This window comes from Salvelinus namaycush, chromosome 17 (assembly GCF_016432855.1).
Source record: "Salvelinus namaycush isolate Seneca chromosome 17, SaNama_1.0, whole genome shotgun sequence".
Lineage (NCBI taxonomy): Eukaryota > Metazoa > Chordata > Actinopteri > Salmoniformes > Salmonidae > Salvelinus > Salvelinus namaycush.
Window position 1 is genome coordinate 31,087,757 of NC_052323.1, and position 16,855 is coordinate 31,104,611.

At 41.2% G+C, this 16,855-nt stretch overlaps 1 protein-coding gene across 3 annotated transcripts; it reads right to left on the minus strand.

The window, feature by feature from the left end:
- Nucleotides 1-32: 32 nt before the first annotated feature.
- Nucleotides 33-8,551, minus strand: LOC120062528 (cyclin-G1-like). Of its 3 annotated transcripts, none has more exons than XM_039012569.1 (6): nucleotides 8,372-8,551; nucleotides 5,871-6,134; nucleotides 5,342-5,595; nucleotides 2,778-2,856; nucleotides 2,337-2,447; nucleotides 33-1,563 (listed from the first exon to the last, which is right to left on the minus strand). In XM_039012569.1, exons 2-6 carry the CDS (start codon nucleotides 6,132-6,134, stop codon nucleotides 1,372-1,374), a joined length of 900 nt encoding a protein of 299 aa, XP_038868497.1. In that variant the 5' UTR covers nucleotides 8,372-8,551; the 3' UTR covers nucleotides 33-1,371. The 3 variants fall into 3 exon arrangements, with proteins under 3 accessions (XP_038868497.1, XP_038868499.1, XP_038868498.1); XM_039012571.1 differs by lacking the exon at nucleotides 8,372-8,551 and adding an exon at nucleotides 7,601-7,707; XM_039012570.1 differs by lacking the exon at nucleotides 8,372-8,551 and adding an exon at nucleotides 7,556-7,580.
- Between the last annotated feature and the right edge of the window lie 8,304 nt (nucleotides 8,552-16,855).

Genomic DNA, 16,855 nt, shown 5'->3' on the forward strand with positions numbered 1-16,855 from the left:
TTTGGTTTCAGAACATTGACAGTGCGACCAAACAGCTTTTCAATATAATTTTATTGAAAGGTACAAACTCATGAGTTGAACAGGTGGTGTAATTCCAACTTTAAGGCAAAGTTTTCACATTTCAGAACATCAACTTCAAATTCTTAACAAACAACTTCATTTGTCAGATCAATTGGGGGGCCTATGGTCAAATGCAAATCAAACTAACTTAATTTCCTATATCTACTGTGCTTTACCTAAGTGACTTAGAAAACAACCATTTGCAAATGCACTCTAAAGGCTAAGATTTTGCCACAAATCAAGGTAATTCTACATCACATTTTGTAATCGTGATCCATCTGTAACCGTTGTTAGTAATAGTCAACATTACATTAGAAGATAGTGGTTGTGTCAAATGGCACCCTTGTGGGGTACCATGTCAACCACAGCCAGTTTCAGCATGCTATCCTGCAAGCTAAAACCAATGCATGTGCAGGATCATCACATCACTGAGGAAACCTCAACAAACGTCCTCCACAAGTACAAAAAAATATATAAATATTTCAATAGTAAAAAAAGAAAACGTTCACCTTGGGTAGAGGTGTGTGCATTTTTAGGTCAGTTCATCAACCTAGGGTGGAAGTTAAGGGTTTTGGGTCCGATTTCTTGGTTCCATTATTTTGCATTTTCACAAAACCCTTCTCCCTCCTCTTCCACATAGTGGACTGAGGACCTAGGTGGTTCTATACTTCATTGCTTAAAACCAGCAACCACGATAGAATACTATGCAGAGTATTCATGTTGGTACTGATTCAGATAAGAACATACTGTATACACGCGTGCAAGCATTTCAACCAGGAAGGATTTAACCTTCGCTAGATGGCAGCGGATAAACCCACTCTTGACCGGGCATTACTCCCTTAGTGTGCCTTCTCAATGGCAACCTATTCCCTTTAAATAACACATCAGCTCTTATCAAAAGTAGTGCACTATATAGGGAATAGGGTGCCATTTCAGATGCACACTTAGTCAATGAAGCAGATGTAGGCTAATAAAGTGAGCTTATTCAAAAAGTACCATGAGAACAAAAACCAGGAGAACGGGGGAAATAAGTTTATAGGTTTTCCCCTTAAAGAACTGCATCATCCATAATGCAGTTCTGTAAGGGAAATGGGTTAGTGATTGATGGAGGTAGGTGACCACGTAGCAACAGTAGAGTACAAGAAGTTGTTGTTTTTTGGGGGGCTTTTTGGCTATTTTTTTCTCCCCCATTAAACTGAAAAACAAAACATTTTTAGGGGAGAAGAGGTGGTAACCTACTTCTCCTTTTATATCTGTCTCCTTTTAGATCTACTCCTACTTTTGTATCGGTGGTCACCCAGCCCCGGGCTTTCAGTAGGCAGACTCGGGGATTGTGGGCATATGGGCGATCTTGTAGTAGCTGTGTTTCAACGTGCGTTGCGTTCTGCCAGAGAGGATCCAACGAAGCCTCTGGCTGTTGGGCCTGGAGACCCTGGTGGTTGAATACTCAATCAGACACTTCATAACCAACTCTGTCACGATAACCAGGTCTCCTTCTCGGACCTGAGGAAATACGAAGAAACAGAGAGGAAAAAACTGAATTATCATCCGTCCGAGTATTTTTTTTTTTTTTTTTTTTTTAATTTACCTGCAAATCAGAGAGCATTTCTTGGCCCGTTTCCCCCTTTCTGTATTGCATCATTAAAAACAATCCAGAGGGTTCCCAATTCCAGAGGTTCTTTAGGTCATGTTCTAAATGGCACGGGACCTACATGATCAATCAACTTGCCTACATTTTCCATGAACCCTCAACATTAGGTAATCCGTTGGGCAATAGTCCTTGGGGCTTCAACACGCAGAGCTCCACCTCAGCTAACAGTGGATGTGGCTCAAAGGGCACCTTATTCTCTGTAGTGACTGCAATACTTGACCAGGCCCCATAGGGCTCCATTCGGCACACAGCCACAGTGTAAACACCTTCCGTTGCTGGGTTGTGTTCATTAGGCACCAAACGGGGGGGGGAAAAAACAACCTTGGACTTGTCCAATAAGAAACTTGTTTTATTTGAGCGCGTCTTCTCTCTCGTTTTCCATTGCAAAACATTTAAAACATTTACTGTTGTATGCCCTAATGAACAAGACCCTAGTTAGTAATCCTGTTACAACAGACATGTTTGGGGAGTGATATGACACTGGGTGGTAGCCTGAATCCCAGATCTTTTTGTAACCTCTTGCCAACAGCTATTCCCCAGTGTTTGGTGTGACAACATAGGCGCAAGACAGTACAAACAGATCTGAGACCAGGCTATGTGGCTAGACTGGACAGTAAACACTCACAGTGAGTTGCTGCTGGAGAGACTGGAAGGTGTTTAGCAGCTTGTCTATGTGCTCATGGTCATGCTGCTCCTGAAGCTCCAGGGCCAACAAGGACAGGGCAAGCAGAGAGGGCTGTGGAGAGAGAAAGAGGGGGGAAGAACGAGAAATTAGGTTAGTATGAAAACTAAATATTAAGAGTGGTCTTTTTATATATACATTTTAGTCGGTTTGAAACTATTTTAAGTCTTTCACCCACACACTCAAAGCTCACCAACCCCCACCCCTTTCCCAAGTGGCCTGCCCAAAATAGGCCTAGATCCAATGTCACAACATGAACTAGCCTACATACATCCCTTGCTCCTGTATTTTAGTCAAGTTAATTGGTTTTCCTTGACACATAGTATTGAGAGATTCTGAATTAGACCAAAACACATGTTTTGACACAGAACTACAGTATCTTACCTTGACTTTGGAGAAAGTGAAAGAGCAATGGCATGCTTTCAGCTGTGCTTCTAGTCTCTCAACGTTCATGATCTCCTCGCTATGGAGAGAGAATTTGTTTTAATAAATTCTGTTCCAAGTTGCTTGTTGAGTAAGGCATAAGAGATAAAGGGAAATTGTCATATGTAAATGACGAGATGCACTGAACAAAAATATAAAAACACATGTAAAGTCTAGTTTCCATGTTTCATGGGCTGAAAGAAAATATCCCAGAAATATTCCACACACACAAATCATATTTCTCAAATGTTGTGCACAAGTTTACATCCGTTACTGAGCATTTCTCCTTTACCAAGATCATCCATCCACCTGACAGGTGTGGCATATCAAGAAGCTAATTAAACAGCATAATCATTACACAGGTGTACCTTGTGCTGGGGACAATAGGCCAGTAAAATGTGCATTTGTCACACAACACCAAAGATGTCTCATGTTAAGGGGCCGTGCAATTGGCATTCTGACTGCAGAAATGTGCACCAGAACTGTTGCCAGTGAATTTAACGTTAATTTCTCTACCATAAGCCGCCTCCAATAACATTTTAGAACATTTGGCAGTACGTCCAACCAGTCTCACAACCGCAGATGTACAGCGTCGTGTGGGCGAGCGGTTTGCTGATGTCAACGTTGTGAACACAGTTCCCAATAGTGGTGGTGGGGTTATGGTGTGGGAAGGAATAAGCTATGGTCAACGAACACAATTGCATTTTATCGATGGTAATTTGAATGCAGAGAGATACCGTGACGAGATCCTGGGGCCTATTGTTGTGCCATTCATCCGCCCACCACCACTTCATGTTTCAGCATGCACGGCCCTATGTCGCAAGGATCTGTACACAATTCCTGGAAACTGAAAATGTCCCAGTTCTTCCATGGCCTGCATGCTCAGACATAACACCCATTGAGCATGTTTGGGATGCTCTGGATCGATGTGAACGACAGCGTGTTCCAGTTTCCGCCAATATCCAGCAACTTCGCACAGCCATTGAAGAGGAGTGGGACCACATCCCACAATCAACAGCCTGATCAAATCTATGCAAAGGAGATGTCTCGCTGCATGAGGCAAATGGTGGTCACACCAGATACTGACTGGTTTTCTGATCCACGCGCCTACCTTTTTTTTTTTTTAAAAGGTATCGGTGACCAAGACGCATATCTGTATTCCCAGTCTTGTTAAAACCATAGATTAGAGCATAGAGCATAATGAATTTATTTCAATTGACTGATTCCCTTACATGAACTGAAACTCATTGAAATTATTAAATGTTGCATTTATATTTTAGTTCTATATACAGCACCGGTCAAAAGTTGACACCTACTCATTCAAGAGTTTAATTTTTACTATTTTCTACATTGTAGAATAGTGAAGACATCAAAACTCTGAAATAGCACATATGGAATCATGTAGTAACCAAAAAAAAGTGTTAAATATATTCTATGTTCTTCAAAGTAGCCACCGTTTGCCTTGACAGCTTTGCACTCTTGGCATTCTCTCAACCAGCTTCCTGAGGTAGTCACCTGGAATGGTTTTCAATTAACAAGTCTGTATTATGGCAAAGACTGTATACCACCACCCCGACAGTCTCACAACACAACTGATTGGTTCAAATGCATTAGAAAGGAAAGAACTTCCACAAATTAACTTTTAACAAGGCACACCTGTTAATTGAAATGCATTCCAGGTGACTACCTCATGAAGCTGGTTGGATCATGCCAAGAGTGTGCAAAGCTGTCAAGGCAAAGAGTGGCTACTTTGAAGAATCTAAAATATTTTTATTAAAAAAATAATAATGTTACTACATGATTCCATGTGTTATTTCATAGTTTTGTGATGTCTTCACTAGTATTCTACAAAGTAGAAAGTAGTAAAGAATTAAGAAAAACCCTTGAATGAGTAGTAGTCCAAACTTTTGACTAGTAGAGGATATGTGAGAAACTGAGTTTTAGATAAATGCGTCAACTTTATCCAAATCCCCCTGATATCCAGCCACTACTTTTAGAGAGTATTCACAGCATGTGTTTGAACACAAGCCGTCAGTCAGGCTCAAATCAGCTGCTTTGTGGAACGGTTTTATAATGAACAAATAATGCAACAGCTGATTTATCTACTAACCTAGTGCACAAGTTGACTGCAGGTATTTAAAAAATTAAAAAATATTCCTAATTATGAAAAAACGTATTGAAAATCATACCGTGGGTCTCTCAAAATACCCTGGTGTACGGTATCCATCATGGGTGTCAAACTCATTTTGCACCGGGGGCCGCATTTGATCTCCCACGAAGTCCGGAGGGCCGCACAAATTTGGTGATTATTAGCGATCTGGACAGTTAAGAAACTATGCATGTAGGTCCATTATCATTTCTACCGTTTGTCATTTTAAAGTATATTGAGTTAGTATCTTATTCAAAACACCCACGGGCCACATTGGACCACCCTGTTATTGACCCGCGGGCCAAATGCCATATGTTTGACACCCTTGTTATATACGGTATACCGTCCAAGCCTACTATATCTACAGTCATCGTACCAGTCATCTTCAAGCGTGTCCTGTATCCGGCTGTAGAACAGCCTGAGGAAGTAGAGGGCTGTGGGGGCTTTGACCTTCCAGTAGAGCTTCTGCAGAATTATCTTCTCCATCCTCATCATGTCGGACACGGTGAAGCGGTTCTGGCTGATCCGAATCAGCTCGTTGGCCATGGGGACATTCTTCCCCTCCTCCGTGGTCTTCACAGCGATGTAGAAACAGGACAGGCCCACGCATGACAGGTGCTTCGGCTGGATCTGGGGATGGGAGAAAGGTTAAAAGGTTATGTTTAAAATGAGAGTTCTTGAACGTCATTCATTTTAGGGGTAATCGTTGAAATATTTTCACAGTGAAGTGCCTGTACAACATTCTGATATTACAGAATAGACATGTGTATGATTTTACAGTCCTTGCACCAAGTTAACAGTACTTTGTTTCCCTTTTCCCCTTGCTTACTCAGCTAAAACCAAATGAATAAAAAGACAGATTGGAATCATTCCTAATCAAACCCTGTCTGATGTCCAGGTCTTACCTTCATGACAGCGAGGAAGCGGTCCAGCAGGTTGACGGCCAGGGAGAAGGTCTCTGCGCTGAAGCCAAAGAACCTGGTCAGAGACAAGAGGTCCTTCACCTCGTACTCCCTGAGCCGGGTGGTCATCCTCAGGCCGTTGTCATGGGCTGTCTCAATGATCCTCAGCCCGCTCAGCTTGGGCTGGTACCTGAACTCCTGGTCAGTCAGAGCCTTCAACTGCACAGCAAAGGGCAGAGCCCCTGGTCCAGTCACTGTGTGACACATCTATGGAGAGGAGAGAATGTAGTTAGGCCATTATTAATTCATGGGAATTGATTATATTGTAATAACCCTGGGATTATAAATGCTGATATCGACTGCCGCTCCAGCATGCTTTTGGGGCACAGTCGATAGCGCGCTGGACTTCGGGCTAGAAGGTCGAGGGTTCAAGATCTGCTCCCTGCTTGTTTCATTACATTGGCGTCAGAAGTGTCTCGCTAGCCCGAAGTCCAGCGCGCTATCAACTGTGCCCCAAAAGCATGCTGGAGCGGCAGTCGATTTCCGCGCTTAGAAACCCAGGGGTCGTTACAGTATGTTTCAAATCAACTTCATGATTACTGTCACCATCTGTGGAAGGGGGACAGAATGTATGTTATTAATTCAAGGGAATTGATTAATTAGAGAGGTGGGTATAATTTGTGGAACATTCCAACAGGAATCTGTTCCAAAAACTTCGTAAAGTACAAGGATGCCAACGAATAACTCATACAAAAGTAACACGAACAATTCACCTAGCTAACTAGCTGCCGAAAAGGCATCAACTCACCACGTAGCTTATTCTTAATGTTTGTCCATGGGCTACCAGAGTGAGGAGAGACATTTTTCGGAAATTAACGTGTTAAGTGAAAAACGTAATGAAATAGTCCACTCCCCAAGCGGTATCTTATTCGGCCGCTATACAACTTTGTATGCGTTGTTTGTTGGCAACCTTGTTATTTACGAAGCTTTTCGAAAAGATTCCTGTTGGAACGTTACACAAATTATACCCACCCTAATAAGAGCTTAAATATTACGCGTTTTCCACAGTTACCATTTCGTTACGTCTGTGTAAGAAGAGGGATAGTATTGATCATATTTCACATCAACTTGATAAACCATGAGTAGCCTAGCCTACTTATTTGAGATCAACTTAAAACAAGTTTGGGGGATGTTTCGGCAGTATGTGTCACAATGGTACTGGTATGTTGGAAACGTGTCAATATTTTGGGGAAGTTACTGCCCAAAGCTATTACTCTTCCCTAGTAGAGTCAAGACGGTTCCTTCATCGATCTAGATCGGGGAATTCAACCGGGGATCCGCGGAGCTAGGATACTGCAGGGGGTCCACCATTTTTTAATTTTAATTTTTAAATTTCAATATTTGTTTTATATTGCTAGCAACAGAATGAATTACACCTACAGTAGAAAATATCTTTCTAATGATGCCAACTTTATCAACTCCATATAGGCTTTGACTTTTTTTCCCTCGAAAAACCAGCTAAAACGCAGCTCTTAGCGAAAATGTGTTTTGAGTTACCTTTCTAGCTAATACCCCATGTTTGAGTTTACACTCGTCCAATTATATAATGTGGAGAGGTCAAAAACAATGAAAAGTATCTACAATTATTTCTCAAATGTTGACTACTTCTCCTTGCCATTATAATTCACCTGATGATAAGACGTATGATGTGGGTTCCTGGATCGCCGGTTTACCTGAGAGGGGGTCCCTGGGTAAGATAAGGTTGAAGTCCCCTTCTAGATGATTACAGTATATCGTCATTCCCTACTGTCACCATGATCTCTCGAATTGTTAACGAACTGGATCGAACTGGTCTGAATCCTACTATAGGGGTGGCAACTTATTACTGCATGGGACATGTCTGGACATGTTAAAAAGTAGGTCGTCTATGACATACCCCTGCCAAATGATATAATTATCTCTGTGTAAACCATTAACAACAGTTGAAATGGACAATAAACAAGTACCATTTAAAATAGAAAACGACAAATCTTTACTGGTGTGAAATGTGAACAAAAAAAGGCAAGGCGCCATGCACCAGTGCGTCATTACACACGCAGCGAGGTCTGCGTGATGTGTCAGGACATGTTCCCTGCCTATAGAGACCAATGGAGGATCAGAAACACCGATGGTAGCGACTTAAACGCAGCTAATACTACAACAACGTATACATATTTCTGATCCAAACACCACGTGTCTGCATTATCAATTGATTTTAGTGTTAAAATTGCATCTACAACAGAGATTATTAACAAAACAGGCGCTTTTAAGAGTTGAAGGCACAGCAAATGGACAGTAGGCCATGGCAAAATACACCGGTAACCCGTTAAGGCTACAAAATAACTAAACGACCATTTAGGATAACGTTGAAACAATATGGCTACATAACGACACGGTTTACCATTGTAACTAGCGCCTGGAAGCCAACGAGAAAGAGGTATAATGGTGAAGATGAGTCCTCTTACCTTGTCTTTGATATGAGGAGCGTTGGTTGTTGCAGTGGAACGTATCAAAACGGATTAAAGACAATAGTTACAGGAAAAGAATACAGTATGTATTTTAAATAAGAAAGCTTTCAGCAAATGTAATTGTACCTCCTATGCACACCCCTTACCCTTGGCGTAAGGCGAAAAAAAAGGGGGTTTTCAGCCTTTAGTACAAGACCATCCACAAAAATAGCAAGGTCTAATTGGCCAGTGGTGAATCGACACACCCTACTTCTCAGTTTGCATTCGATATAAACCCATCAATCAGCAAGAAAGTTACACCCTTCACAGTAATGGGTGGGGTTATGTTATCATGGGGAGAGTAGAGGCAGGCCTTTGGCGAAAGAACGATCCCCGACACCTTGGAACGCAGAGAGAGTTCCTTTTCGAACTCACTGTGCTATCTCCAGGATATGTGTTATGCCATATTGTGGACACGCTGAACAGTTTGTTGCACACGGTCTATGGTTGCACAATGTAAATGGCATCTATAGAATCATTAGACATATACCTGTGCAGTGTGTCAAACTACTGTTATAAATTGAGTTTCCATAAATGTAATGCATGTCAATTATTTATGAACCATTGTGCATTTAGTTCCAAACATCCATTTGCAGATTGTCTTTATTCTGTAACATTTTCACAATGAATGTAAAACCAATAATTCAGAAAGGTACACTATTTGGTAACTGGAAACTGGAAACTGGAAGCCAGGGGCTCAAGGGGGAGCGAGTGCGGTGGCGCTTTGACACCCTATTAGCCTGTGTAGACATGAGAAGAGGTACAAACCAAACTTAAGAGCTGTCAGAATGTATTCATTAACAATCAAAGAGGAGGTGAAGACATTTTTCAAAGTAGCTTTATTAATAGCCGAGCAAATACAAATCTATACGAGACAGGGTATAATCAATCACTTTTATAAGACAACTTATTTTAAGATTATAGTTAAACAATCTTGGACACTTTAGGATAACATTTATATTTTGTAGTTTTAGTGTAATTTCAAATAACAATTGAAAGAAGCTTATTTTGTTCTGCTGGAATATTGTTCTTAATTTCAGACAAATTCAACAATACACCTTGGTGGTTAATCTTTAGCCATCAAATTATACAATCCCAACCACCATAGCACAAATATCACTATTATTTTATTTAAGTAGGTAGACTAATCCATAGATCATATTCCACAAAGTCACAGTTTGTTAAATAAAGTTATTATTTCTTATTAATAGACAACCGTAACAACCGCGTGCAGGTCGCAGCATCCTTAATAAAACTCGTACAGATTTTCAGTGGAATAAGACGAGTCACTAGTCAAATACATAGAACAGTCAGGGTAAACCCGGACAACAGCGTGGAAAACACATTTGTTAATCTAATGAACTACTTGATAAACTCTGCAGGGATTTTAATCTGAAAATTGTTGTCTTGCAGCCTGAATGCCAGTCGGTTACTGCTCTCTTACCAACTGCTTTCTAGAACAGAAACAGACTGGCACCTCGGCTAGTTATCTTATGCTTATTGAAGAAAGTCATGTGTAAAATGTCATGCAGAGAAGCATGCTATAGAGCATCAGCTTTTATTGAACCATAGTTGCATCCCCAATATCACCCTATATAGTGCACTACTTTATAGCCCTATAGATAGCCTATATACTTTCAGACTATTAGAGAACGTGTGTACTAATATTCTGAGCTGTATGGAAGACTCCAAGACTAGGTATTAGGTAAGAACATCACTTGAAGAGTTCAGGAAGGAGCAGCAAGGACTGAATCCCAAATGGCACTCTATTCCCTTTGTAATGCACCATTTTTGACCAGAGGCTTAGGTCAAAAGTAGTGCACAGTATAGGGAATAGGGTGCCATTTAGGATGCAACAAGGATTTTTACAAAAATGTAGCTTCGATATCACACTGTAAAAAATAGTAAGCTCAATAGACTGTTAATTGTCAATAGGGGAAGATTAGAACAGCCATCCTTTTGGCGTGGTAGAAAGTCAGTCTTCTAATTTAAATTCCTTCCTGATGTTAGGGAGCACGCAGACGGAAGACTAAAGAAGCTATGAAAAGAAAAGAAAAACCTCAGGTCATTGATTTGAACAGGAGACAAGCAGGCAGGTTAGCATACAGGAGCATACACACTGCATGCCCAGGAAAGTCATAATGCATGAACAGAACATTAGCCTATACTACTTGACAAACTATACTACCTTGACATTCTCTGAACCTATACTCAATTGGAATTGTGTACTGTACATTTATGGACATGAAGATTATATAACTAAAAGTAGGCTATAAGTTAGCTAGTATTTTAAAAAGGACCAGTATTTTGCATGTGCCAATCACTAGACTAATTGATCACTACATAATTACCCCTCGCTTGAAGCAGGTTAATACTATGACAATACCTGCTATTCATTGATTCATTGCCTGGGAACAATAAAACAAAATCTCCCTTATGTAACTCAGATAACCCATGCTTAGTGGAGAAATAAAAACTAGCCTGGTAACAAACCTGTTTGTGCTCTTGTATAGTCCACTGCTCATTGTCAAGCCATACATACATGTTACAATAGGCATGATAGCACAAACAGACTAGCACTTAGGTTAAAATAAAATAAAAACAAAATAAAAACAGAGTAAAGTAATTGGTAGGGTAAATGCAGGGTTGGGAGAAAGAAAAAAAACTTTGACCCACAAACGCCACAGTCAACCAGGTCTTGGGTAACATCACAGTCAACCAGGTCTTGGGTATTTTAAAGATGCCCTACTACATCTGATCATGCAATTCAGTTGCCTGGCTACCCAACCTCCTTGCGCCGGCCAAATGCTACGCCACGCCCACAGACGTTAGCTTCCTCTCAGCAATGAGTCTGGATCTGAGTAACTCCCAGACGATGTCTAGAATGGATTTCTGATTGGTCCCTGAAACCGATGTGTTGGGCCAAAACACACTTGGTTAAAGCAGTGTTTTTAAAATGTGTCATTGGCTTTGATACTCTGATTGGTTAGAGATGATACAAATCGCTGATGACTATGTTTTGTACAACACCCCTCATTTTGACCACCACAAACGACTTCAATGACGGCAGTCTTGGACTGAACTATGTAGGGAACGATAGAGCAGCGGAAAAATTCAGTTTGAGTCGTCAGCCAAGCAATACAGGACAGAGAAGTGATCAGTGTGGCTGGTAAAACTCAGGAATTAGATTTCTACATTCATTATAGGCTATATATGTGTATATATATATATATATATATATATATATATATATATATACACACAGCATTGATAAAACCATGATTCGCCTTCTGAAGTCCCAGAGCAATGCATACACGGCCCAAGTGAACACCGTTTTACTTCTTTATTGGAATGAAAAGGCACACGGTGGTCTTATCCTCTTTCCCTTTAACAGTAACATTTCAGAGAAAAAACAGCAGTCAGAGACATGTCCTACAGCTCTGTATGCCATAGCTCCTTTTACCTTTGCATATTTAATTAAATTGCACAGAATGGTAGCTTTCACTCTTATTGCATAGTATAGTTGCCATAAAGCCTTAATAGCAGCCTAAGCACAGAGCTCCTGTAAAATGTGTACATACACTGTATACACACACACACACTACCGGTCAAAAGTCAAAACACCTACTCATTCAAGGGTTTTTCTTTATTTGTACAATTTCCTACATTGTAGAATAATGGTGAAGACATCAAAACTATGAAATAAACACACATGGAATCATGTAGTAACCAAAAAAAAGTGTTAAACAAATCAATATTTATTTATTTGACATTCTTCAAATAGCCACCCTTTGCCTTGATGACAGCTTTGCAGCGTCACCTGGAATGCTTTTCCAACAGTCTTGAAGGAGTTCCCACATATGCTGAGCACTTGTTTGCTGCTTTTCCTTCACTACGCGGTCCGATTCATCCCAAAACATTTCAATTGGGTTGAGGTCGGGGGATTGTGGAGGCCAGGTCTTCTGATGCAGCATTCCATCACTCTCCTTCTTGGTAAAATAGCCCTTACACAGCCTGGAGGTGTGTTGGGTCATTGTTCTGCTGAAAAACAAATGATAGTGGGACTAAGCCCAAACCAGATGTGATGGCGTATCGCTGCAGAATGCTGTGGTAGCCATGCTGGTAAGGTGTGCCTTGAATTCTAAATACATCTGAGACAGTGTCACCAGTAAAGCACCCCCACACCATAACACCTCCTCCTCCATGCTTTACGGTGGGAAATACACATGCAGAGATAATCCGTTCACCAATACCGCGTCTCACAAAGACACGGCGGATGGAACCCAAAATCTCCAATTTGGACTCCAGACCAAAGGACAAATCTCCACCGGTCTAATGTCCATTGCTCGTGTTTCTTGGCCCAAGCAAGTCTCTTCTTATTATTGGTGTCCTTTAGTAGTGGTTTCTTTTGCAGCAATTCAACCATGAAGGCCTGATTCACGCAGTCTCCTCTGAACAGTTGATGTTGAGATGTCTCTGTTACTTGAACTTTGAAGCATTTATTTGGGCTGCAATTTCTGAGGCTGGTAACTCTAATGAACTAATCCTCTGCAGCAAAGGTAACTCTGGGTCTTCGTTTCCTGTGGAGGTCCTCATGAGAGCCAGTTTCATCATTGGGCTTGATGGTTTTTGCGACTGCACTTTAAGACATTTTCAAAGTTCTTGAAATGTTCCGTATTGACTGTCTTAAAGTAATGGACTGATGTTTCTCTTGGCTTATTTGAGCTGTTCTTGCCATAATATGGACTTGGTCTTTTACCAAATCGGGCCATCTTCTGTATACCCCCCTACCTTGTCACAACACAACTGATTGGCTCAAACGCATTAAGGAGGAAAGAAATACCACAAATGTACTTAACTTAATTGAAATGCATTCCAGGTGACTACCTCATTAAGCTGGTTGAGAGAATGCCAAGAGTGTGCAAAGCTGTCATCAAGGCAAAGTGTGGCTATTTGAAGAATCTTAAATATAAAATATATTTAGATTTGTTTAACACTTTTTTGGTTACTATATGATTCCATGTGCTATTTCATAGTTTTGATGACGTCACTATTATTCTACAATGTAGAAATAGTAAAAAATAAAGACAAACCCTTGAATGAGTAGGTGTTCTAAGATTTTTGACCAGTAGTGTATATACACATACACACAAAAGTATGTGGACACCCCTTCAAATTAGTGGCTTTGGCTATTTCAGCCACACCCTGGCAAACATTGACAGTAGAATGGCCCGTACTGAAGAGCTCAGTGATTTTCAACGTGTCACCGTCATAAGATTCTACCTTTCCAACAAGTCAGTTTGTCAAATTTCTGCCCTGTTAGAGCTGCCCTGGTCAACTGTAAGTGTTATTGTGAAGTGGAAACGTCTAGGCACAACAACGGCTTAGCCACGAAGTGGTAGGTCACACAAGCTCACAGAACAGGACCGCGGAGTGCTGAATCCCGTAGCGCGTAAATATCGTCTGTCCTCGGTTGTAACACTCACTACCGAGTTCCAAACTCCCTCTGGAAGCAACATCAGCACAATAACTGTTCGTTGGGAGCTTCATTAAATGGGTTTCCATGACCGAGCAGGCACACACAAGCCTAAGATCACTATGTGCAATGCCAAGCGTCAGCTGGAGTGGTATAAAGCTCGCCGCCACTGGACTCTGGAGCAGTAGAAACATGTTCTCTAGAGTGATGAATCACGCTTCATGATCTGGCAGTCCGACAGACGAAACTGGGTTTGGTGGATGTCAGGAGAACACTACCTGCCCCAATGCATAGTGGCAACTGTAAAGTTTGGTGGAGGAGGAATAATGGTCTGGGGCAATTTTTCATGGTTCGGGCTAGGCCCCTTAGTTACAGTGAAGGGAAATCTTAACGCTACATTATACAATGACATTCTAGATGATTATATTCAACCTTGAGGCAACAGTTTGGGGAAGGTCCTTTCTTGTTTCAGCATGACAATGCCCCCATGCACAAAACGAGGTCCATACAGAAATGGTTTGTCGAGATCGGTGTGGAAGAACTTGACTGTCCTCCACAGAGCCCTGACCTCAACCCCATTGAACACCTTTGGGAAGAATTGGAACGCAGACTGCGAGCCAGGCCTAATCGCCCGACATCAGTGCACAACCTCACTAATGCTCTTGTGGCTGAATGGAAGCAAGTCCCCGCAGCACTGTTCCAACATCTAGTGGAAAGCCTTCCCAGAAGAGTGGAGGCTGTTATAGCAGCAGAGGGGGGACCAACTCCATATTAATGCCCATGATTTTGGAATGAGATGTTCGACGAGCAGGTGTCCACATACTTTTGGTCGATCGTGTGTATGTACGTATGTATGTATGTATGTATGTATGTATGTATGTATGTATGTAGAGAGAGCGACTGTTTAGTGCCGAAAAATAAGGGGTTAAAGCCTTCCCAGAAGAGTGGAGGCTGTTATATATTGCTTGTTTGTTTTTGAAGCACTTTGAGATTCTATGAAAAGCGCTATAGAAACGTAATACATTATTATTAAATATACTGTACTCTACCTAGCTACAGCATCATAAACTACTTCTTAATATATAAAAAAAACTAATATAGTATTAATATGCATATATTCATATACAGTATACAAGTACGTTTCCCATGATAGATGGACACACGTTCACACCAAGAATGTAAAACAACATATGCATAAGTTGTCATAACAGAGTTCAGATTTTCTTTTCACACGTCTTGTGGAGTCAGCACTGGAGATAAAGGTGTCCCAAATGACACCCTATTGTTCCTGGTCAAAAGTAGTACACTATATACTGCAGGGAATAGGGTGCCATTTGGGACGTAATCATAAAGTCCACTGTGTGTGGTCACTTTTCTGATCCTTGAATACACATAGCGGTTCACAGCCAGCTTGTCATCATCACACATCTCTCTCACTCGCTCTCTCACATGTAGTGTAAAAGAGGTGTGTGTCATTGAGGCCATTCATACAATTTCAGAATGAAAATAGTCCCTGAAGATAAAAGTGAAGATAAAATATGTCCCTTGTTCCCATGGTGATGAAGATACACATTCCTGGTTGCCTTGATGTTGCTGCGCGGCCATGAATCAACTGAAAGAGGGAAGAAAGAAAATATGGCAAAAATATGGTAAAAGGAACGTGTATAGAATTTGATAAATGAGTTGGAAAATCAAAGAAAAATATCGTATTTAAAACAAAATACTAGGTTGAGAACGCTGCGATAGCAATGATCGCAATTATTTCAACGTCATGTCCGTTTCAGTTTTACATAGTGAACAAAACTGTTATATGATACGTCCATCTTCGCACAAATGGTTATATTATGAAATGTGGGAACTGTCCAGTAGAGGGCACTATAACCTTCACATTAACGAGTCATCAGAGTCGTAGTCAATAGTCAACCTTCTTATTTCCTCACATTTCCTCACATTTTCTCCTCCTCATCAGTGTGCTACTTAACATTTCCTGTCATCGAGACTCTATTAAGTTAAATGTCTGAGGAGTGAGACCATTATTCCATTACAATAGACAGACTGACACAAGATGCAAGATGTCTAACTGTGATCTGAATAGGCTACCATCTATGATGTCTAACTGTGAACTGAATAGGCTACCACTCTGAACCATTTAAGCGTCACCCAGAGACAAATATATAGGTCTCTGGTAGTGCCCAAACAGTGAATGACACATACAGCCCACAGCCTCTATGATAACACCAGTCAAACGTAGCTAGTGTTATCACAGTCTAGTCAAATCTGTGTTATCGTACATCAGAGGCAGGGAGAAAAGACTAGTGTTACCCTATCAATTCATATTGTGTAGCTAAACACCAGCGACCCAGCCTAGCCTAGCTGAGATGCTAACTGACAGGTCACACTATGCAGAGATGGTCTGGTGGTGGTGGTGTGTAGTGTGTGTGTTATTGTGTTTGTATGTGTGTGTTGCAAAACCACAAGCATCAGGCGGTGACAAGGCAAACTGCGACCTCCCCCACTGTCTGGGCACACAATGTCAGACTCAATCTGTCCCCCGTATCACAGTTTCCAAGCCAAGATGTCTCCTGGCACTGTAATGCTATATCATCAGTCACTTCCTGACTGCAACTGTGCTGTGTGAGTGTCGACTCCATAGCGTATTGCTCAGTTGAAGCTTGGCTATAGTGAGTTAATTGGTTATCTAGGTCTAAACCCTGACACTGATTCCCTCAAGGACCCTCTGGAATTTAACACTTGCAGTGGAGATGCCAGATATCACTAGAGCTATAGTATATGAAACAATGGACTGAATGCTAAACACAAAAAAATAAACTAAAGGAGAGAGACACACACACACAGAGACAGAGACAGAGAGAGAGAGAGAGACACAGCGAGAGAGACACAGAGAGAGAGACAAAGTAAAGTGAAAAGGAGAAAGACCGAGAGGATAAGTGAGAGAAAGAAAATAT